The sequence below is a fragment of the Tupaia chinensis genome, unplaced genomic scaffold (assembly GCF_000334495.1).
Source record: "Tupaia chinensis unplaced genomic scaffold, TupChi_1.0 Scaffold000231_1, whole genome shotgun sequence".
NCBI lineage: Eukaryota > Metazoa > Chordata > Mammalia > Scandentia > Tupaiidae > Tupaia > Tupaia belangeri.
In genome coordinates, this window is record NW_006159706.1 from 1,877,273 (window position 1) to 1,900,149 (window position 22,877).

Below are 22,877 nucleotides of genomic sequence, written 5' to 3' on the forward strand. Positions count from 1 at the left end.
CCCCCTCCCTCCCTCGCTGCCTTGCTCCCTCCCGGGCTGCGGCTGCTGCAACGGGGGCGGCGGCAGCGGCGGCGGCGGGAGCAGTCCGGAGACCGGCGTCGAGGTGAGGCTGGGACTAAGGCTTGCGGGTAGGAGTGGACCGACAGACGGCTGACTGACGCTGGGCGGGTTGCACCGGAATGCCAGGCGTGCCACGGCCCACCGAGGGCGAGGGAATCCCTAGGAGAAGGGCTGAAAAGGGGTTCGGAGGAGATGCCCATATCTCCCAGGGAGGGGTAGGGGTGTCTGCGCCCCAAACGCGCAGCAAAAAAACCTGCACCACCTGAGTACCCAGGGAGGAGGTGAGGATGCAGAGGGAGTGGAATGGAGTATGGGGTCCTCTGCTCAGCCTGTTGTCAAAATGTCCGGGTGTTTCCACAGCTTGTTGATTTTGAGGGTGCTGGAGCATCTGCTGGGATCTGTGCATCCATCTGGGAGCTTGTTGGGTGGACCCAGGAAGAGACTCTGGGGAGGGTCCGGTTTACCAAAGGGTTAATCTTCCCAGGGCTTTCCAAGAATTAAAACTGAATAGAGCACTCTTCCCCTGGTATGTCCCACCCTAAAGCAAAGGAAACCCCAACTTTTCTTGTTCTCCTCAGAGGCAAGGCAAGGCTGGCCCTGAGAAGGAACGAAGCCCTCTTGGTCTTGCAGTGCTACGGGCCCCTCTTCCCTCCCTATACTAAGCCTTCTCCTCCTCTTCCAGGATTTGCTGCTGTCTCGGCTCTTCCATCCTCCCCACAGGGGCTCTCCCCCCTCTCCCCTCAAGATGGCAGCTAGCAGCTCTGAGGTCTCTGAGATCAAGGGGGTCGAGGAGAGTCCCAAGACCCAGGGAGAAGGGTTTGGCCATTCTGAAGCTGCAACTGGCCCTCTCCAGGTCTCAGACCAGCCAGAAGCCCCGCAGCCAGTCCCAGACACCACTGTGGCCCCAATGGACTCGGGGTCCAAGGCTGGGCTGGCTCCAGACACCACAGAGACCCTTGCTAGGGCCCCAGAAACAGCCCAAGCTACAGATCTTGGCTCAAGCCCAGGAGAGGAATCCAAAGCCAGCTCCAGCCCCAAAAAAGCATGCCAAGAGCCAGCGTCCAAACCAGAAGGGAACAAAGAGACCACTGCAGACCAGGGGTCTGAGCTGGAGCCTACAGCACCACCTGAGCCGGCCCCAGAATCTGCTCCCCAGCCAGCCCCCCAGCCAGACCCCCAGCCAGACCCCCAGCCAGACTCCCAGCCAGACCCTCAGCCCATTCCCAATCCAGCCCTTCAGCCACAGCTCCCTACCCAGGAGGACCCCACCCCTGAGGTGGTGACGGAGAGTGTGGGAGAAAAGCAGGAGAATGGGGCAGTGGTCCCCCTGCAGGCTGGCGATGGGGAAGAGGGCCCAGCCCCCCAACCTCATGTGTCACCCTCAACCAAAACCTCTTCGGCCAACGGGGCTCCCCCCCGAGTGCTGCAGCAGCTGGTTGAGGAGGACCGTCTAGGAAGGGCTCACAGTGGGCATCCAGGATCTCCCCGAGGTAGTCTGAGCCGCCACCCCAGCTCCCAGCTGGCAGGGCCTGGGGTGGAGGGGGGCGAAGGCACCCAGAAACCTCGGGACTACATCATCCTTGCCATCCTGTCCTGCTTCTGCCCCATGTGGCCTGTCAACATCGTGGCCTTCGCTTATGCCGTCATGGTGAGCCCCATGGGACCCTGGCCCAGGCCTGCTATGGCTCCCAGCTTCTTGCCAGCACTGGCACAGAGCCCCAGAAGTAACCATGCCTTCCCTCCCCTCTGCATGGATCTTACTTCCCCAATTACAGGGCCTTTGCTTGCATCTCCCCAGCACCTCTGAGCCACCACTGCCTGACCCTTTTGGGTGGGAGGGATGTGGAGGCACATGTTCCCCACAGCCTTGCTGATCTGTGCTCTCCTCCCCTGCCTCTCCCATCCTCCTTCCTCCCTCACTGTCCATGGGGCTGGCCTCTCTCCTCTGGATGACTCTTTCACCTGATCTTTGCTGGGCTGGTTTCTCCTGACCGTGGTACCTCGTTCCCTCACCCTAACCCCAGTCACGGAACAGCCTGCAGCAGGGGGACGTGGATGGGGCCCAGCGTCTGGGCCGTGTGGCCAAGCTCTTAAGCATCGTGGCACTGGTAGGGGGGGTCCTCATCATCATCGCCTCCTGCGTCATCAACTTAGGCGGTGAGTGGGGGTCTGGGACAGGTAGGGGAGGAATGGAAGGGTTGACAAGGGCAGCTTTACTAACCCCTGCCCCTGCTCTCTCCTGTCTGTTCTCCCTACTTCTCCTTTGTCTCTCCTTGTCTCCCTCTTTCCCCCCTCCCCTGTCTCTGTCTGTCCTTCCCTCTCCTTCCCACAGTGTATAAGTGAGGGGCTCTGCCCTGCATTCCAAGACTTTTCTTCCTGTTGGGAGCTGCCTTGGGTCCATCCCTCCCCTGGGGGGAGCCCAATTGATGGCCCTGGCCCCCACCCCTAGGGACCAAGGGAGCCTGAGCGACCTTGTTTACAGCTTCTTTCCTGCTCCTGCATCCTGCCAGGCTCCTCTGCCAACCGTAGGCTTCCCTTCTCCCTGCACTGTCTCCAATCTCCCTGCACTTCTGCCTGCGTCTCCTCTTGCCTCTTGATCTCCCTCTTCCTGCACTTCTGGAACCTGATGGCCCTGGCCCCCACCCCTAGGGACCAAGGGAGCCTGAGCGACCTTGTTTACAGCTTCTTTCCTGCTCCTGCATCCTGCCAGGCTCCTCTGCCAACCGTAGGCTTCCCTTCTCCCTGCACTGTCTCCAATCTCCCTGCACTTCTGCCTGCGTCTCCTCTTGCCTCTTGATCTCCCTCTTCCTGCACTTCTGGAACCTTCCTGCACTATGGAAACCTCCCTGAGCAACTCCCAAACACTTTCCCTCCCTGCATCTCTCCCACCCTCCTTGCACTCCTTCCAGCTGCCAGAATTCTGACTGTCCTTCCTGGCCTCCCTCTCCCAACCTTCACTGTCTCAGCATCTTCCTCATTTCCTTTCTTCCTTCCCTTGTCATCTCCCCTTCTCCACATACCTCACTCTGGTCCTCTTCTTGCCTCATCTCCCTTTACCATCACTTACTCCACCTCCCTGCCACCTTTTATTCTGCAAAAACTCCAGCACTTAGATCAGGCTGGGGGAGGGGAGCAGGGTCGGGAGAGGGCGCCGTAGCCCTGGGCTCCGACTGTTCTCTGCTGGGACTACCAGGCCCTGACGCCCCGCTAGGAGCCTTGAGATCGAAAAGCTGGCAAGCCAGGCCTCCTGTGGGGACTTCTGCTAGGGTGGGGAGCACTAGTTCCAAACAGGTACAGGGCAGAAGGGAGGGGCGCAGCAGTTGACCCACCCATCTGAGATTTTTAATCCAGAGTTTCTTTCTTGAAGGTGTTGGGGCTCAGGTCGTTCACGTGCTTTGTAACGAAAGAATCCAAAAAATAGGACCAAAGCTCCCAGCTGCTGGGAGCGAGGGAGGGACAGGGAGCTCTATAATTATTTTCTAAGTGGACTAGGGAGGTTTGTTGCACGCGACAGCAGGCTGAGGAGGCGGGGACCGAGCTACGACACTGTTCGGAGTTGTCGGGTTGTTTTCTAAAAAAAGCCTTGGGGGGGGAACCTAAAATTCTATATAAAAAAAAAAAGTATAAAGAAAACTAATTCTCCCTTTTTGTATGCCGGATGCTGCATGAGTCTGAAACACCAATAAACGGAGACTGCATGATATTTGCCTCCAATCTCAGTTGGTCCCTGCGTCGGTCCTGCCGGGTCAATGGTACTACCTCTAGTCGCCAGATCCCGGGTGGGGGTGGGGGTTGGGTGTGCGCATGCGCCGTCCCAGTAGCCATCTTTACTATGGGCCGAAGCCTGTTGTGCCTGAGCGCCTAACTGCGCATGTGCAAGCCTTCCCCGCTTTCCTCTTCCAAGTAACTTTGACTAGAGCGAAGCCTCCCGCGCCATTTCTGTGCGCCTGCGTACTGTGACCTCGCGCAGCCCGGGAGGCGGGTCCTACCTCCAGGTGCGTACGGCGGCTCAGTTGATCAGTTGACGCAACCCCGAACTGCGAGGTTTGTGTAGTGTCGCGTCCAGGTGTGGAGAGGCGGGGTGAGAAGGCAAGAAGAGCAGTCTTTGCCTCGGGAAGTGGTTTTTGGGGCCCCAGGGAACGTCGGAATACCAGATCTTGATCTGCGGGGCGGGATCCTTGGAAGGGACTCAGCACCTCCTGTTGGGGAAGCGCCATCTGGCAGCGGAAGAGAGACATTTAGGCACCCCAGGAAAGCCCGACCCCTTGGGGGTAGACCCTAGCTTAGTACTCCAGCATCTTCTGTTACTGTAAGGCTCCTTCTCTAGGGGCCTATGTCCCTTACCCGGAGTCATGGAGACATTTCGGCCACCACCACGATGCCACTGTCTGAAGAAGGGGAAGTGACCTCTGGTCTCCAGGCTCTAGCCGTGGAGGATACCGGAGGCCCCTCTGTCTTGGCCAGTAAGGCCCAGGCAGAGGGGGAAGGAGGCGGGGAGGAAGCCGAGCGTGAGGGGTCCGGGACCGACGAGGCACAGGAAGCCCCCAGCGCTTCGGGGGAAGAGCATGCAGAGGGAGAATCCGAGGACTGGTGCGTGCCCTGCAGCGATGAGGAGGTGGAGCTGCCCGCGGATGGGCAGTCCTGGATGCCCCCTCCCTCCGAAATCCTCCGGCTCTATGAATTGCTGGCTGCCCACGGGACCTTGGAGCTTCAAGCCGAGATCCTGCCTCGTAGGCCGCCCACGCCTGAGGCCCAGAGTGAAGAGGAGAGATCAGACGAGGAGCCAGAGGCCAAAGAAGAGGAAGAGGAAAAGTGAGATCACACCCCTACACCTTGTCCTTGGGCTAGTCCTCTGATGCCCAAGGAAAATGGGGGGGGGGTGGCAAATCGCAGTATGGAAGGTGGAGTGCAGCGATGAGGAGGTGGAGCTGCCCGCGGATGGGCAGTCCTGGATGCCCCCTCCCTCCGAAATCCTCCGGCTCTATGAATTGCTGGCTGCCCACGGGACCTTGGAGCTTCAAGCCGAGATCCTGCCTCGTAGGCCGCCCACGCCTGAGGCCCAGAGTGAAGAGGAGAGATCAGACGAGGAGCCAGAGGCCAAAGAAGAGGAAGAGGAAAAGTGAGATCACACCCCTACACCTTGTCCTTGGGCTAGTCCTCTGATGCCCAAGGAAAATGGGGGGGGGGGTGCAAATCAGCAGTATGGAAGGTGGAGGGGAGGGAAAAGAGTAGGAGAGGAGAATTCTGCAGCCTGAGGAGAGGCATGCCTGTGGGTGTTTGGTAAAGCTACTCTTACCTTTTCTCTCCTCACCTGTCTCAGACCGCACATGCCTACCGAATTTGACTTTGATGATGAGCCAATGACTCCCAAGGACTCTCTAATTGACCGAAGACGCACACCAGGTACAGACAAGGGCAGAGAGTTGGGGGGAGGTAAAGGGCCTCTGCTCTCAGTTACCCTAAATGTCTCCATCTCTGTGGTGTAGGTTAATAGCCTGTCTTTAAAAATCATCACAGGGACCAGCAGTTGGCATAATGGCTATGTCGCTGGACTCCCATGTAGTCGACCGCGGTTTGAGTCCCGGACCTGGTGTCTTAAACTCACGCCAGACGCATGTGCATGCGTGCCCAAGATCCCGAGAGGAGAAGAGATTGCAGTGTGGCCATCACCTCTGGGGGGTGATTTCTCGCTGTCTCTCTGTCTCTCTCTCTGCCTTTCTGGCAAGCGCACACGCGCTATAGCAAAAACCACTCAAAAAAAAAAAAAATCACAGTTAATTCTGGCATGTCCCCCATTCCTTTTGTCATCAGGGAAGTCCAAACTCTCAGGGTGATTCCTTATTACCTAGAGTCATATCCCTGAACTACTGTGTACATCACCTAATCTGACCCAGTTTCCTACCCCACATGCCCTCTTAGAATTTACCCTTGGAGGCTTTCTTAACTTCCATTTCCCTTACCAGAACATGCAAGTCCCACCTTGCTCTGCCTCCAGGGCATTTCCAACTCTGTTCGACACTTGCCACCTTCAGCTCCACCTTCATATGAACCACTGTCTTTCTTGTGTGGGTAGTTGGCGGTATCTCCTAACTGGTCTCCCTGCTTCCAGTCCCAGTGATTGCAGTGGTATCTTAAAAAGAAAGCATGTGACTCTTCAAATCCCCCAAAGGATTCTATCACTGGGGGAAGAGCATGTTGAGGGAGAATCCCAGCCCTGTTTCCCACATTCTTTTTTGAACAGACCTCTCTATTCCTGCCCTGAAGCCTTTGCACCTTCTCTTTCCTCACCCAATATGCTGCCCCTGGTCTTCACATTACAGGTGCCTTCTCATAAGTCAAGACTTCCAGTGCCTACCCTATATGCAGCCCAATCCCAAACCTCAGAACCGCCATGACAGAGGCCTAGAAACCTGGGTGTTTGGCTCCCCAGGGAGGCGTAAGATCCAGGCAGGTCTGGCACACACTGCCTCAAGCCCTTCCACGTTTCCTACCTTCTTCAGGAAGCTCAGCCCGGAGCCAGAAACGGGAGGCCCGCCTGGACAAGGTCCTCTCAGACATGAAGAGACACAAGAAGCTGGAAGAGCAGATCCTTCGGACTGGGAGGGACCTCTTCAGCCTGGACTCAGAGGATCCCGGCCCCAACAGCCCCCCACTCCGGTCCTCAGGGAGTAGTCTCTTCCCCCGACAGCGAAAGTACTGACTCCTGCCATTGCTGCCTCTAGGATGCAGAGACTGTCGGGCAGGGCCTGGGCCCTGCTCTCCTAACCTGGAATCTGGAAAACGGGAGAGAAAGAGCAATCCCAGGCTCCCGTTGCAGCACCTTGCAGGAAGGGGGGAGTGTGTGCTCATACGTGTGTGTGTTTTCTGTAGAGCATCTATTTGGAGACCAACGCTGAATTTTCCAAGTAAAAATAAAAGATGTAGCATTATAGTCTCTTAAGAGGTGGGGCTGCAGCTGGTGCCTAAACAATTGGCCATATGGGAGATGAGAGACAGATTTGTATTTGCCCGGATTGGACAATTACAGCCAGATGGGGCAGAGGTGAACCTGGGCAGCACTTGTCACTTCCACCTCAGGTCCTCTGACCCTGCACAGCCTCATCCCAGTGCGCTACAGGAAAAGTGCTGACTCCTGCCATTGCTGCCTCTAGGATGCAGAGACTGTCGGGCAGGGCCTGGGCCCTGCTCTCCTAACCTGGAATCTGGAAAACGGGAGAGAAAGAGCAATCCCAGGCTCCCGTTGCAGCACCTTGCAGGAAGGGGGGAGTGTGTGCTCATACGTGTGTGTGTTTTCTGTAGAGCATCTATTTGGAGACCAACGCTGAATTTTCCAAGTAAAAATAAAAGATGTAGCATTATAGTCTCTTAAGAGGTGGGGCTGCAGCTGGTGCCTAAACAATTGGCCATATGGGAGATGAGAGACAGATTTGTATTTGCCCGGATTGGACAATTACAGCCAGATGGGGCAGAGGTGAACCTGGGCAGCACTTGTCACTTCCACCTCAGGTCCTCTGACCCTGCACAGCCTCATCCCAGTGCTGCCAGCTGGCTCTGAGGCAGAAATTCCTGAGTGCAGAATCACTCAGCTGCAGGCACTGAATCACTGCAAACACTTCAGCTGCAGGGTGAAGAGGTTCACAGGAGAAATTGAGAGCCAGTTGCCAGGGCCCTTTAAATACCCAAGCCCCACCCCTGGGCCGGCCTATCCCCGCCCTGCCCTGCCGGGAAGTGATCCCCAAGGCTGGGTGAGGGAGTTTCCTGGTCTGAGGAGTCTCACAGCCAGCTACACTTCTAGATGTAAGTACCTCATATCGAACCCCAAACCTAAATCCGTGGCGGGAGGTCTTTGTGCCCCTCCAGGCTCTGTCCCTCCCTGTCCTGCTCTCTAGGGCCTTGCTTCTGCTTGGGTAAGGAAGACTTCTTACTATGAAAGGGGGATGGAAGGTGGGCAGAGGCTTTGGTTTGGGAGGTTTTCCTCTCACTGGAGTTGCTAGGTCAACTTCCCTATGCCCTTCCCCCCACCTCCATCTCCAGCTTGTGCGAATTAAGGGGCCCACTTAGGAAGTAAGGTGGAACCCAGGATGAGGGTTCCCTTGACACTCCATTAGAATGGTCTTTTCTGTGCTCACCTGTTTCCTCTTCCTGGGGATCAGGCTTCGGCCTGTCCCCTTGAGCTTTTAGAATGTACCTTGTCCCCACTGAGACCCCTCAACTCTTATCAGTGAGACCTTTCTGCTGCCCCATTTAAGCCTCGACCAACTGTGGGCCTTGGCAGAGCCTCTGAGGAATCATTAGCAGCATGATCTTAGGCATGACTTCCAGGAGGCACGTAGTTCCTTTCTTTTAGAGAAGAGAAAGTAAAAAGCCGGAAGCTGGGTTGAATCTACCAGCCTGTGATTCTGCAGATCTGAGAGCTGTGTCCCTCCAGTGAAGCACCTGGGTGTGAAGTGGTAGTTGAGGTGCACGTCCTCTGTGTTCCCTGCTCCCTGCCTGGTGGGCCCCTGGGTTATGTGGGAAAAGTAGCCTTCATGTGCTGCGCGAGGTGGTTCTCCCCAGAAACTCTTGTTCCACCCTTGGCACACAGGGCATTTGGCCTGCTCTGGGGTGGGGCACTTGAGGCAGGTCAGATCTCTGTAGCCATGAGCAGGTAGAGTAGCCTGCCCTGCCCTGCCCTGCCCTGCCTTGAGCAGATGGCCCAGGGACAACCCTAGGGTGCCAAGGTAGCTGGGTACTCAGGCCTTGTTGGGTACTGTCCTGGGGAGCAGATGCTGGCACTAGCCCAGATTGCAGAAATACTCACCTTTGGACTGTCATCAACACTGTCCTCCCAGGCAGTGACCAGCCCCACCCAGTTCCTTAAGTACTTATAGACTTAGCAACATTTTCTCTCTTCCAGGAGAGTGAGACAGGCACCCCCAACAGGGCCCTCACACCATGATCACCTCTAGTCTCAGCCAGTCAGGACCACGTGCACGTGCGCTTGGCATGCTAAGGGAGAGACAGACAAGGACCCTTCTCATGTGGGTGTTACCACTGTGTCACTGCCTGGCCACTAGGTCTAAAATCTTACCAATACTTTTGCCTCACTGCCTTGTGGTTTGGGAGTCTGCAGTCATATTACCCAGGGTGGAATTCTGGCTTCATCCTTTGATAACTGATCTTGAACAAGTCACTTAACTTCCAGGTTCTTGTGAAATTGAAACGTGCCAATGCCTGGCATGGAATCAGTTCATAGGAGGTAGGAACTGTTATTTGGGAGGCACTCATCTGAAGTACAAGTTCCAGAATCTTTCTTAGAAGCCTTGACTCAGGGGGCTGGACTCCCACATAGCAGACCACGGTTCGAGTCCCAGACCTGGTGGCTTGCTTTCACACTTTCCCTTTCTCTCTCTTGCTCTGTCCCTCTCTGGTCAAATTAAAAATAAACAAATAAAGTTAAACAAAATAATTAAAAAAAAAAAAAAAGAACTCCTACAGTTAACTGTAGTTTTTTTTTTTTTAAAAAAAAAAAAAGGGAGCAGCTGCCTTGCCTCTGTTCTGGGAAACAGCATGGACAGGATAGAGTGTCCCAGTCAAGTCCACTATTGGGCGAGCTTAGAAAACACTGTTCTATGACAATTGGCTCCTGGGCCAATTTCTTTCTTTTCTTTTTTTTAAAGAATTATTTATTATTTTTTAATTTGACCAGAGAGGGGCAGAGAGAAAGCCATCAGGTCTGGGACTCGAACTGCCATTAGCCATGTGAGAATCTAGTGCCTTAATTACTCCAGTTGCCAGCCCCTCCTGGGTCATTTCTAATGGAGGCCATCTTATCTTAGTGATTGCCATTGGCAGCCTCTGGGAGGTAGGACAAAGTCCTAGGCTGGCCCCAACCCTGGTAAAGTCACCAAACTGCTCCCGTCCCATGGGCTGGAGCTCAGGCAAGATTTCCTTAGGGATGCTGAACAGTTCAAGTAGCACCACTGCTTGGGGCTGGAAGAAGCAAAACTCTTAAAAGTTTCTAAGACTTGCAGGGGCCGGCAGGTGGAATGATGGTTAACAGTGCTGGACCCCCACAGAGCTGACCCTGTTCAAGTCCCAGACCTCGTGGCTTCCTTTCTCACTTTCTTTGTCTCTCAATCTCTGATCACACTGGAAAATAATGATAAAGTTAAATAAAATTATTCTTTTTAAAAAAATTTTTAAAACTTGCTGCTAAAGTGATGGAGAATGTCTCAATTTCCATTCATTGTCCTCTAGAGGAAGTAGTAGTTTTAAAAAATAGTTTCAACCCAGAAGTGGCCTAGTGAAAACTGGTGCTCGGGCTCTCCTGGGTCATGTGACTTATTTTCTAAACAAAGTAGAATGTTGAACTTGAGATCAGGGAAGGAAAGGTCTGAAGATGAGTCCTTGTTTATACTGAATTTGACATGCCTTTTCCTAGACCTAGAGTTGATAGAGTTCTAAAGGCAAAGTTGGGTTGCCACCCTCACCTCCAACTTCAGGCCTGCCTGGACCAGGAACTCTGGGGTAGAAAACCAAAGAGGGCTGTTTGTACCTGGGATAGGGGAGGGGGCTGGAGAAGAATAAATATGAATAAGTTCTCTGCCTCAGGGAGTAGTTGTAATTTGGCCTATTATCCAGCTCCTCCAGTGCATTTGAGACATCCTCCCTTCTCCGGTACCCTTTATTTCAGAGAGCAATCACTTTTATTCCCCCTCACAGGAGAGGAAGACTCGGGTTAGTTCATGGCCCGAGATCATGCTGGGGGGTGGCAAGCTGCTGAATTGACATCCCCCGCCCCCTGTTGTACATTGGAGTCCATGGGAGTTGTTCATCTTTTAAAACTAGCAGTGCTGGGACCAGCAGATGGCGTAGTGGTTGTGTCACTGAACTCCCACGTAGTTGATCTGGTTCAAGTCCCGGACCCAGTGGCTTGAAACTACGTGTGTGTGCCTGCCGAAGATCCCGAAAGAAGGGATTGTGGAGTGGCCATCCTCCACCCATTCCAGGGGTTGATTTCTCATTTTCTGTCTCTTTTTGTCTTTCTGTCTCTCTGGAGAGCACAGGTGCCCTATAGCAAAAATCTCTTAAAAAAAAAAAAAAAAAAAAGGCTAGCAATGCTTGGGCCCTACCCAAGACCAATTAAGTCAGAATCACCAGAGACTGGTGGCTTTGAAAGGTCTCCAGGTGACTCTGATGTCCAGCCTGGGTTGAGAGGCTGCTTTGAACCCAAGCTCCTCATAGTTAATGTGGGCCCAGATTGCTGGGGATCTAGTTAAAATGTAGATTGATGGAGCAGGTCTAGGGGAGGGAGCTGCTCCCTACAGACCACGTACAGTGTGATTGCTTTGGTATTTGGTGTTCACAGTTCACAGTGTCGGTGTCAGCAAGTGGTGTGGTGGTTGAGGCTACACTCTCATGTGGCTGACTGTGGTTCAAGTCCCGGACCTGGCAGCTTGAAATTCATGCTGGGCGCATGTACGTGCATGCCCACCCAAAATCCAAAGAGAATGGAGGAGAAGGGATTGCGGTTTGGCCATCCCTTTAAAGGGGTGATTTCTCACTTTCTTCTCTCTCTTTCTCCAGTGAATGCACACACCCTAAAGCAAAACTATCAAGAGGCTAGCAGGTGGTGTGGTGGTTAAGGGCGTTGGACTCCCACATGGCTGACCATGATTCAAGTCCCAGACCTGGCGGCTTGCTTTATCACTTTCCTTTTCTCTCTTTCACTCCATCCCTCTCTGGGCAAATTAAAATAAATTAGTAAATACATTAATTAAATTATTATTTTTAAAAACTCTAAAAAAAATAAAAGATTTGCAGTGTCAGCCACTTCGAATGGACCCTGAAAAGCATAAAAATTAGTGACTTTATTTTCTTTATTTTTTTGAGAGGTTTTTGCTATAGGAGGCATGTGCTCGCCAGAAAGAGACAGAGAGTGAGAAATCACCCCCCAGGGGGATGACCATGCCACAATCCCTTCTCCTCCATTCTCCTCTCTGGATCTTGGGCATGTACGCATACGTGCCTGGCATGAGTTTAAGCCACCGGGTCCGTGACTCCAGCGACATAGCCATTATGTTAACTACTAGTCCCAAAATTAGTGACTTTATATATCATTTTTTTTGCTATCATATAAGTTTCACTTTGAATTGAGACTGAGGCTGGGGCCAGCAAGGTGATGTGAAGGTTAAGGCAGCTGGATCTCAAATGGCCGACTGCATTGTTCAAGTCCCAGATATGGCAGCTTGAAAAATATGCTGGAGGACAGCAGCAGGTGGTGTAGTGGTTGGGGCTCTGGATTCCCATACAACCAACTGGTTCAAATCCTGCACATGGTGGCTTGCTTTCTCACTTTCTCTGCTGAATGCACATACCCTATAGAAATTTTTAAAATAATAACAAACTTTTCTTAAAAAGACGCTGGGTGTCCATGGCCAAAATCCTAAGAGAATGGAAGAGAAGTGATTGAGAGGTGGCCATGCCCCTGGGAGGTGATTTCTCACTTTCCTCTCTCTCTGTTTCTCTGGCAAGTGCACACACACTATAGCAAGTTAAAGAGAGGGAGGTTCCAGCAGATGGCATAGCAGTTACATTGCTGGACTCCCATATAGTCAACCACAGTTTGAGTCCTGGACCCAGCAGCTTGACACATATCAGGTGCATGTGCGTGCATGCCCAAAATCCCCAGAGGAGAATGGGATAAAAGGGATTGCAGTGTGCCCATACAACCTGGGGGGTGACTTCTTGTTTTCTGTGTCTCTGGTGAATGCACATGACCTATAGCAAACATCTTTCAAAAAAGAGCACAAGAGAGATGGGCCCATGGCACCAAAGTTCCAAGACAATGAGGCCATGTGGGAAGGTCTTGAGTTTGCATCCTGAGGTCTCCCTGTGCACACAGGACCCATATGTGCCTGTGATCCTGGCTGGCTGAGGCCAGGGTAGGATTGCAGTGTGAAGACCCTGTTGGGAGTGTCTGTCTCCCTTTCATAGGAGAAATAGATTTTAAAATATATATTTTTTGAGATTTTTGCCATGGGACGCATGTACTCATCAGAGAGAGACAGAGAAGGAAAATGAGAAGTCATCCCCCACGGGGGATGGCCTTGAATTCTGGCTCACACACACGCTTGTGCCTGGTGTGATTTTCAAGCCATCAGGTCTGAGACTTGAACTGCGGTCAGCCATGTGGGAATCCAGCATCTTCACTACACCACCTCATAAATAGACATTTTTTTAAAAGAGTGATTAGCAGGACCAGCAGATGGCATGGAGGTTAAGGTGCTGGACACTCCCACATGGCTGACCACGGTACAAGTCCGTGACCTGGTGGCTTGCTTTCTCACTTTCTCTCTCTCTTTTTAAACTAAAAATAAATGATTGAATAAATAAAATTAAATAATTTTTAAAAAGTGAGTAGGGTGAGGGGCTCCTTTTTTAACTAAAGGATAAGCCCAGCTTTTGCCTGAGAGGCTGTTTTCTTCTCTGCTCATCTCCCCCTTAGGGCTGTGACTCTTGCAGGACCCTCGTGATGTGTGAGGGAGGCGTGATCAGGCAGGACTGGACATGTACCCAGAGAAGAGCTGAGTAGGGGCAGATCTCAGAAGCAAGGACTGAAGGGAGATGGGTGGGTGAGTGGATTTGGAGAGCTCAGATCACACCTGAGGACTGGGCAGGACCTTCCAAAGGTCGATCATTATCTAGCGAGAGCCCTGACGTATTTATTGGAAGTAAAATGCTCCGGCTGTACATGTCATCTGGTAAACCACAAAAGTCTAAATCTGAGACTTGTCATGAATCCCCTGCCTGAGTCAGTTTCCTGGCTCACCTCCGTGGATGGCGAGCACAGAACAACACCTGTTCTGGGTGGCCCAGCTGGTGCTCTAGGTAGAAGTAAGAGCTTTCAGGCATGGTGGGTGGGTGGTCAGAGAGGTAAGACCTGGTCCTGGTCCCGAAGCAAAGGCTGATGGCAAGGGCTCAACCAGCTTGATCGGCCGTGAGGATGACTCTCGCTGAGTCACTGAGCTGGGCCAGGCTCTTGCCCTCCAACTGGGCCCAGCTGGGGCAGCAGATGGTGGAGAGGCCCCGCAGTGGGGGGGAGGAAGATCATCCAACAAGGAGCCAATGGAGGCTCTTCCCAGAGCTTGCTCTCAACCCTGCGTGGCCTTCTAGAGTTCACATCTTCCCTGGGGGGCCTCCGAGCCCTGTCCGCACCTCCGCCTCCAGCCCTGGCCCTTCCTCTTCCCCTATCTGATTTCCTGGCCAGGTTTCTACCCTGCAGCGAACCTGGCAGAGATGCAGCTGAAAGAGGCTTTGCTTGGCTGTCAGATGCCCCCACTTTGCTGTTCTGGCCCCACAGCTGGGGTGACCAAGACTTGCCACCTTCCTGAGCAGTAAACAAGCAAAGGTTAAACCAGAGTGTCAGGTCGGGTAGGGGGCCTTTGGTGCTGGCCACATCCCCAGTCCCTCACTAGACAGGAAAGTTGGATCTTGGGTGCTCTTCCCTCCTCCGCATTAAATCCATCATGCCTACTAAGACCCAAGCTCCATCTGCGTTATGTAGTAACTCGGTCCTCGAAAGGCCAGAGGACATGCTGTGTCTGTTCCCACTTTGTAGATGAAGACAGAGGTACAGAGAGGTCAAAGCATTATCTAAGGCTGGCCATTGCATAAGGGTTAGAGCCGAGATCCAGACAGCCTCCCAGCCTGTGGCCTCTTGGAGTAGCATTTCTAGAACACAGGCCCACATCAGAGCACCTGGGGCGAGGATGCAAATCCGAGCAGGAAGGGGCAATGAAGAGGAAGGAAAGAGACAGTGTAGGAGAGAGTGGGCAGAAAAACAGTCAAATCAGAAAGCTCTCTGTTCTCGTGCAGTAGGAGAGGGAGCTCGTGAACAAAAGAGGGAGCTCTGGCATTAGAAAAGCCACCACCTTACAATTTAAGGCAAAATAGTCTCTCATAAATGAGCAACAGAACAGTATCAAGATGCAATCTCATACAGAGCTGCAGGTTAAAAGGAGGAGCAGAATGACATCCCTCTGATGGAGAAAGGGTACCAGGAAAACGGACGAATACTGTAGCTCCTTTCAGAAGGAGCTTGGACATTAAGGAAACTGAAGAACAAATCAGAGTTGGGAGCCTAGCCAGTCTTGGTCTGAATCTTTGTCCCTAACCATTATACAATGCTGCCTTTTTAAAAAAATTGTCTTTATTTGGACCAGCTGATGCTGTAATGGTTAAGGCAGCTGGATCCCACAAGGTGGACTGCAGAGTTAATAACCTGGACCCGTTGACTTGGAAGACACGCCAAGCACGCGTGTGTGTGTGCAAAATCTGAAAGGAAGGAAAAATGAAAGAAAAGGGATTACAACATTGCCAACCTCATGGGGGTGCTTTCTCACTTTTTTTTTTTTTTTTTTGCCCTCCAGTAAGCACATTAGCAAACTGAAAATTGGAAAAAAAAATTAATTGCTTTTATTTTAAAATGAGATATTGGATCTTTAATTTTTTTAAAAAAGTTCATCTCTTGAACCAGCAGTTGGCGTAATGGCTATGTCACTGGACTCCCATATAGTCGACTGCAGTTCGAGTCCTGGATCCGGTGGCTTAAACTCGCACCTGGCGTGTATTCGTGCGTGCCCAAGATCCAAAGAGAAGAAGAGACGGGATTGCAGTGTGGCCATCCTCCCGGGGGTGGGAGGTGATTTCTTGCTTTCTGTCTCTCTGTCTTTCTAGTGAGCACATACCCCCTATAGTGAAAAAAAAAAAAAAAAAAAAAACAACTCTCCAAAAAATAAAAATTCCTCAGATAATTATTTAACTTTGTATTTATTTCTTTTAATTTAACCACAGAGAGCAAGAGAGAGAGAGAGAAAGTGAGAAAAGCAAGTCACCAGGTCAGGCACTTGAACCGTGGTCGGCCATGTGGGAGTCCAGGGCCCTCAACCAACATGCTACCCGCCGGCCCCAGCTAGCCACTTCTTAAGTGTTCAGTGGAAACTTGGGGCTAACCTACAGTCAGAGCAGATTTAGAATCTCCCCATCAGTGTAGAAAGTTCTGCTGGACTATGATGAGTTTGAGGGATTTGAACAGGAGCCAGGCGGATGACAGAGCATGGATGGCCCAGGGATGCTCTGGAGATGGAGAGTGGTGGGATGTGGCAGGCTATTCAGCTTTTCCTAGTTTTGCCACAAAAGCTTCAAAAATGTCTGGCCAATGTCTCCAAAGACAAGGCTCTGTGTCATCTAGTAAACTCGGTTCCTTTTGACAAAGGGGCATTCCAAAGTCCAAGGGGGCAGACATTCCTGAGTAGGCCAAGTGCTGCCTGAGCCAAGCAGGTTTCAGAAGCAGGTAGGATGGGGGTAGGTAGAAAGCAATAATTTCTTTCCCTTCTTTTTCCTCCCCACCCCAGCCTCTACCCCCATCCCTTCCCCTCCCAACTGCAGCAGAGAGCTGAGGGTGAAAGAGCTAGGGAGGAAAGGCCTAGAATGATTTGTTGTATTTCTCATCCAACTGATTCAATGGGAACAGCAGTTTTGTCAGGGATCCCTTCCGTAAGAGGTAAGCTGAGTCTCAGTAGTTCACCCAAGGACTGGACTCCCACATGACTGACTGTGGTTCGAGTCCTGGATCCTGCAGCTTGAAAATCGCACCAGGCACCCATGTATGCATGCCCAAAATCTCAAGAGGAGACTAGAGAAGGTATTGCAGCATGGCCATCCCCCGGGGATGATTTCTCACTCTACCTCTCTCTGTTTCTCTAGCAAACACATGTGCCCTATGACAAAAACCTAATTTAAAAAAAAAAAAAAAAAGTTAATCCCAGGATTGTTTAAAGCACTGAAACAGGGAGGGATATGGGCAAAGACCATGCAAATACCCTTTGGCTCTGGGCTAACATTTGAACACAGCCGGCCCTAAGGATCCAGCACTGCTGTGAAGGCCGCCTGCCTCTGGAAGAGCCAGAGAGCTCCCAGAACTCAGAAGTCTGGGGCTGGGACAGTTTGATCTAAAACCTTTCCCATGCTACAGCCAGTTTAGGGGGAGGTTGTGGAGAACGAGGGCAAGGAATTGGCAAAACAAAACCCTGGGCTTTGGTTAACTGCGTCAAGCAGTTCCTGGCACAGGTGAGGTGTAATGCACGGTGTTGTCCTGAATGGGAGGAAGAAAGGACGGGCCAGCGGGTGGTGTGGCAAAGACCACCGGATCCCACAGGGCCAACAGCGGTTTCACTCCAGACCCAGTGGCTTGGAAAACACACCGGGAGCATGCGTGTGCATGCTCAGCACCCTGAGAGAAGGGATTGAGGAATGGCCATCCCTCCTGGGGTGCTTTCTCACTTTCTCTCTCCTCCTGTCTGTGTGTGTGTGTGTGTGTGTGTGTGTGTGTGTGTGTGTCTTCGTGTCTCCATAGTAAGCACACACACTTCATAGCAGATTTAAAAAAAAAAAAAAAAAGGAAGAAAGGGAGAGGTGGGCATGGGGACAGGGGACAGGGAAGGTGGGACAGACTGAGCTCAGAAGGGAGGGCCCAGGCTCTCCCACCCACAGCCATTCTCAGGGTCATGCCGGCCTCACCCCACCCCTGTGCTCACCTGTGTCCTCTCCCTGCCTGTCCTGCACTCCACTTAGCCCTGAGCTGCAGTCACCATGGCAACTGAAGAGTCCATCATACGCATCCCCCCGTACCACTACATCCATGTGCTGGATCAGAACAGCAATGTGTCCCGCGTGGAGGTTGGGCCCAAGACCTACATCCGGCAGGACAATGAGAGGTTGGTGTTTGGGGGCCCGTGGGGCACGGGGGGCCTGCTGGTCTGGCTGGCACATTCATCCTCCTCATCCCTGTCCCCAAGTGAGAGTCGCCGAGAAATGGGAAGGTCCTCACATGTCTTCTCACCCTCCAACAGGGTTCTGTTTGCCCCCATGCGCATGGTGACTGTCCCCCCACGCCACTACTGCACGGTGGCCAACCCTGTGTCCCGGGACGCCCAGGGTGCGGTGCTGTTCGACGTCACAGGGCAAGTCCGGCTTCGCCATGCCGACCTAGAGATCCGGCTGGCCCAGGACCCCTTTCCCCTGTACCCTGGGGAAATGCTGGAAAAGGTACCTGCCTCACCGTCCCCAGACTCCTCACCTGTCCTGTCACTTTGTCCTAGGGCTCTGTGCTGCCTTCTGAAGGCACAGCAGGGAGAGCCGGAGGGGCATCTGCCTGCTCTCACAAGGGGCACAAGTGACTCGTTGCCCCCCCGCCACCTCCCCCAACCACCCCTTCCTCCATTCATCCCCCAAACAGACCTGCCCCTCTGAGAACTATTGGCCCATTTCACCAGATCCTGCCGGAAGCTCACAGCTAGGTTGGCACTAAATAATTTCTGCCAACAGTAAGCACATCGTTCACTCAAACGGTGCTAGAAACCAGTACTGTGGGCAGTGACAAAGCAAGAATGGACAAGATGAGGCCCAGGTCAGAAGCCTACGACTTCCACGGGAAGCCATTGCGAGCTCACACGTGTAACCAGGCCTTGTCCGTGTTGGCCTTGGCCTTAGATGTGAGCAAGTCGGCATCTCGCCCTCCTTTCCTGAACCACTTCCTCCTTGACCTTCTTGTCACTTTCTGCTGTTATTTTCACTCTTCCATGAGACAGAAAGGTATCTCCAACAGAGTCCTCACACCACGATCCACTTCCAGCCTGGGCCGGCCTGGGTCATGGGCGTGTGTGTGTATGTGCACGTGCACACACATGTGACCAGTGTGTACAGTAAGACCTCAAGACTCAAACCTGGAACCTTCCAGTGTGGGTTCAGAATCGGAGAACACAGAGTTACTGCTGGAACCCCCACGGGCCCTTTGCTTTCTTCCTCTGAGTTCCTCTACTAAGCAGTGCTGACCTGCATGCAAAAGAGCACGATCCAGGGGGATCTTCTGAAGGCACAGCAGATGAGCATTTAAGTCCATCTGAGGGAGGTGTGTGTGTGTGTGTGCGCATGTGTGTGTGCATGTGTGTGTGTGTAGAAAGAGAGGCCAGACTGTGGCACGTGCCCATGATCTGAGGCCACCTGGAGCTAGAGATTGCAGCATCAGGACTTTTCGGGGGGTGCCATCCCTCTCTCTCTCTCTCTCTCTCTCTCTCTCTCTCTCTTTCTGTTGCCTATGGAAATAACTAAGAAAAAGAAGAAAAAAAATGGATGATATAAGCATTAACCCTTAAGGAGTCTAAGTGAGGAGTATATAGGTATTCTTATACTGTTTTTGCAACTTTACTGTAAGTCTGAAACTGTCAACACGAAAGTTTAAAAAAAAAAAAAAAATCTCTATCCAGGACATACGTCAGACCAGGGCTATGGGAGAAAGGTAGGAATCGCCCTCTGGCTGGGAAGTGGCAGGACTAAAGGTAGCTGCGAACCAGTATTTAAAAGCTTCCTAAGGATAAGGATAAAAGCCTTCCTCCTCCCTGCCTTCCAGAGGTTTCTTCCACATCTCCCAACAAACTCTCCACTCAGTCCCCCTCTTGGTAGCTCTAAACAGCTCCTAAGCACTTTCTCCAGTGGGAGGAGCGTTCTCAGCTCATCCACAGTGGATGGTCACCTCCATCCCTTAGTTCTTCAGACCAGATGGTCTTGGGACCACCCCTTCCTGTACCTTCCACCAGGGTCTTATTTTGGGACACGTGAAGATTGCTGCTGTGGGTTCTGACCTCCAGAGCACCATATCTGACCCCTGGGTCACAGCACAGAATGCCCCATGACCCCCTTGTTCCCTCCTAGGACATCACCCCCCTGCAGGTGGTCCTGCCCAATACCGCGCTCCATCTGAAGGCACTGCTGGACTTTGAGGATAAGAACGGGGATAAGGTGGTGGCAGGAGATGAGTGGCTGTTTGAAGGACCTGGTGAGTTCTGTCTCCCTCAGGCCCGAGGTGTGTCAGGAGCTTTCTACCTTTCCCCCATAGCCCTGACGTTCTGGCCTTTTAACCTCCACATGGTCTTCCCTTGTCAGGCACGTACATCCCCCGGAAGGAGGTGGAGGTCGTGGAGATCATTCAGGCCACGATCATCAGGCAGAACCAGGCCCTGCGACTGAGGGCCCGCAAGGAGTGCTGGGACCGGGATGGCAAGGAGAGGGTGACAGGTGGGGTCCTAAGGGTCACTGGGGGTGGCTGGGCGGGCAGGAGGGTATAGAATGCCGGAAAAGCTGGGGGAGGGAAGCCCCAGGGGAGGCGCTGAGCCGGTGTCTCTTGGAGCTGCAGAGGCTCCTGCTCCACCTAACGCCAGCTCTAGCTTGGTTCCAGCCCTTCACCCAGAGCTGTGGGCAGCAGCCATGTCGTATCTGGTTCTGGATATTTGGATACGGTGAACCAGTACAGTGTTCACTCGATGCCAGGCAGGGTTCAAAAGCTGAACGAATGGTAACTTGTTTAGATCCCAGACCTCGAGGCTTCCATGCGACAAAACCGAGGTCCTGAAGTTAGATTGCTTGCTCTGGGTGTGTGGCCTGGCAGGGCAAAGCCTGGACGTGTGCCCCGGTACCCCAGCTTCTCCAAAACCTCAATGACATGTACAGCGCTGAGAGGTGTTTCTGCTGCCCATTTTAAAGGAAGGAAGAACGTTGGTGTTCAGAGAAGCAGGGTGTTGGCACAAAAGCCACTTGGGCAAATTAGCGGGGCTCTCCTGTCCTGGGGGTGTAGGGGAGAGGGGTTAATGTTCCTCTGGCCTCAAAGAAAGGAATGCTTACAAAAACACCCGTCAGCCCTCTTCACCTAAAAGTCCTGCTGGTCCCCTGATATCTTGGGAGGGGCCGGTGGGGAGAAGGCTGGGTGACCTTTGGCCTTTACCTCTCCACCTGTGTATTAGGAGAAGAATGGCTGGTCCGCTCGGTGGGTGCGTATCTCCCAGCAGTGTTTGAAGAGGTTCTGGATTTGGTGGACGCTGTGATCCTTACGGAAAAGGTTTGTGCTCCGGGAGTGTGGGTTAAGGGACTCTGGGTCACTCCGAGTGGCAGATAATGTTGAGAGTTGAGAAGAAGCACTGGGGGCTAGCAAGTGGTGTAATGGTTCAGGCACTGGACTCCCATATTGCCAATCGCGGGGCAGGTCCCAGACCTGGTGGCTTGCTTTCTCTCTCTCTCTCTTGATTGCACATAGAAAATTTAAAAATAATAATAAATAAAATTAAATAAATCTTTTTTAAAAAGCACTGTTTGTCACACACACACACACACACACACACACACACGCGCGCGCGCACTTCAGGTTAGATCACCTGAGAGCTATTCCAGCTCATTTGGAAGGGTAAAAAAGTCCTCCTGGGTTGGTAGAAATTGTCACTCTGAGCAGGGAGGTATAGTGGCCAGTGGGGTTCCCAGATCCCCTGAAGAAGCTGGAGGTGACCTTTCTCACATACCCCAACATCTTCTACAGACAGCCCTGCACCTCCGGGCTCGGCAGAACTTCCGAGACCTGAGGGGAGTGGCTCGCCGCACTGGGGAAGAATGGCTGGTGACCGTGCAGGACACGGAGGCCCACGTGCCTGACGTCCATGAGGAGGTGCTAGGGGTTGTACCCATCACCACCCTGGGCCCCCGCAACTACTGTGTGATTCTCGACCCAGTCGGCCCGGATGGCAAGAACCAGCTGGGGCAAAAGCGTGTGGTCAAGGTAAGCCCCCCTCATCCCCGCAGTCTTTGTGGGAGGGAGACTGCCCTGGCCTCCAAGAGACCCTCTGACCTCCCTGCCGCCTCTCCTTCCATGCCAGACGCACGTTCTAGAAACACCTTTACGCCTGCGTGCTTAGTTCTGTGTGCTGAAACACTGTCAGTGGGCTTCCCGGACAGCCTGATTTATTCCTCAGACCTTCAGTTACATGCTCTTCTGGAAAAGCCTCCTGTCCCTCCCTCCTCCCAGTGCCCAAAGAACTTGAAACTCTTCTCTTTCACATCTCTGTTCAGAGCCTTTGTCATCCTGCATAAAACGAATCTCCTGGTTTACCCCTCTCTCCACCTCCTACCTCGTCCCCTCTTGAACTATACGTGGGAATACCAGGGACTGGCACGCCCTTTTTGTGAAGGGCTGGATAGTAGGTATTTTGGGTTTTGTGAGCCATATGGTTTCTGTTGAAACTATGCAGCTCTGCCGTTGTGTTGTAAAAGCAGCTTAGACCATATGTAAACAAATGAGTACCATGTTCCTGTAATATTTTATTTGCAAAAACAAGAGGCAGAAAAGTGGAAACAACCCAAATGGCCATCAATTGCTGAATGGATTAAAAATTGTGGCATATCTATACAATGAACTATGATGCCGCTATAGAAAAAAAACGCAATATGGGTTCCAGCAGGTGACACGGTGGTTAAGCAGCTGGACTCCCACATGGCAAATCGTGGTTCAAGTCCTGGACCCAGTAGCTTGAAAATCATGCCAAGCACATGTGTATGTACACCCAAGGTCCCAGAAGAAGAATGGAGAAGGGATTGCGGCATGACTATCCCTCCTGGGGGTGATTTCTCACTTTCCCTCTCACTGCCTCTCTGTTGAGCGGCATGTGCCCTATAGCAAAAACTGGACGAAGGAAAAAGAAAAAAGAGAGAAAGAGGGCATGCGTCGCCAGTAGGGTCCCAACGCTGCAGTCCACCTCCAGCCCTTAGGCAGCCTGGGTCATGGGCACGTGATGTGTACCTGGGCTACTTGGAGAGGTCTCCAGCCTTTGTGTTCGGTTTTTTTTTTTTTTTGGAGAGATTTTTGCTATAGGGCGCGTGTGCTTGCCAGACAGACAGACAGAGACAGAGAGACAGCAAGCGAGAAATCACCCCCAGGGGGGATGGCCACGCCGCACTCC

General features: G+C 52.6%; 3 protein-coding genes across 7 annotated transcripts in view; all 3 read left to right on the forward strand.

Moving 5' to 3' along the window:
- The window catches only part of PRRT2 (proline rich transmembrane protein 2), a 7,189-nt gene extending 4,715 nt beyond the window's left edge, over positions 1–2,474 (forward strand). The window contains exons 1-4 of one of the 2 annotated variants that reach the window (XM_006148179.3): positions 62–103; positions 743–1,708; positions 2,085–2,217; positions 2,393–2,474. In XM_006148179.3, coding sequence (XP_006148241.1) covers positions 806–1,708; positions 2,085–2,217; positions 2,393–2,403 — 1,047 coding nt within the window. In that variant the 5' untranslated portion in view covers positions 62–103; positions 743–805 and the 3' untranslated portion in view covers positions 2,404–2,474. Of the gene's footprint in view, positions 1–61; positions 104–742; positions 1,709–2,084; positions 2,218–2,392 lie in introns of those variants that run through there. The other variant, XM_027771730.1, reaches the window with a different exon arrangement.
- Positions 2,475–4,062: 1,588 nt separating this feature from the next.
- Positions 4,063–7,429, forward strand: PAGR1 (PAXIP1 associated glutamate rich protein 1). Of its 4 annotated transcripts, none has more exons than XM_006148176.3 (4): positions 4,063–4,872; positions 5,381–5,463; positions 6,561–6,782; positions 7,212–7,429. In XM_006148176.3, the coding sequence occupies exons 1-3, from the start codon at positions 4,394–4,396 to the stop codon at positions 6,758–6,760; spliced, it is 762 nt and encodes a 253-aa protein (XP_006148238.1). In that variant the 5' UTR covers positions 4,063–4,393; the 3' UTR covers positions 6,761–6,782; positions 7,212–7,429. The 4 variants fall into 4 exon arrangements, with proteins under 4 accessions (XP_006148238.1, XP_006148240.1, XP_006148239.1 ...); XM_006148178.3 differs by lacking the exon at positions 7,212–7,429 and adding an exon at positions 4,983–5,179 and having other exon boundaries at positions 4,063–4,675; positions 6,561–7,000; XM_006148177.3 differs by lacking the exon at positions 7,212–7,429 and adding an exon at positions 4,980–5,179 and having other exon boundaries at positions 4,063–4,672; positions 6,561–7,000.
- A 118-nt stretch (positions 7,430–7,547) lies between these two features.
- Positions 7,548–22,877, forward strand: part of MVP (major vault protein) — a 24,117-nt gene continuing 8,787 nt past the window's right edge. Inside the window, exons 1-7 of the mRNA XM_006148180.3 lie at positions 7,548–7,857; positions 17,677–17,819; positions 17,955–18,150; positions 19,813–19,936; positions 20,044–20,175; positions 20,898–20,992; positions 21,464–21,700. Coding sequence (XP_006148242.1) covers positions 17,695–17,819; positions 17,955–18,150; positions 19,813–19,936; positions 20,044–20,175; positions 20,898–20,992; positions 21,464–21,700 — 909 coding nt within the window. The 5' untranslated portion in view covers positions 7,548–7,857; positions 17,677–17,694. The remainder of the gene's footprint in view (positions 7,858–17,676; positions 17,820–17,954; positions 18,151–19,812; positions 19,937–20,043; positions 20,176–20,897; positions 20,993–21,463; positions 21,701–22,877) is intronic.

Bases quoted from the DNA above. Each gene is read 5' to 3' on its own strand.
- PAGR1 (XM_006148176.3), top strand. From the start codon at position 4,394: ATGTCCCTTACCCGGAGTCATGGAGACATTTCGGCCACCACCACGATG. The intron at 4,873-5,380 runs GTGAGATCACAC...CACCTGTCTCAG, and splicing joins AAAGAAGAGGAAGAGGAAAA to ACCGCACATGCCTACCGAAT. The intron at 5,464-6,560 runs GTACAGACAAGG...TACCTTCTTCAG, and splicing joins TGACCGAAGACGCACACCAG to GAAGCTCAGCCCGGAGCCAG.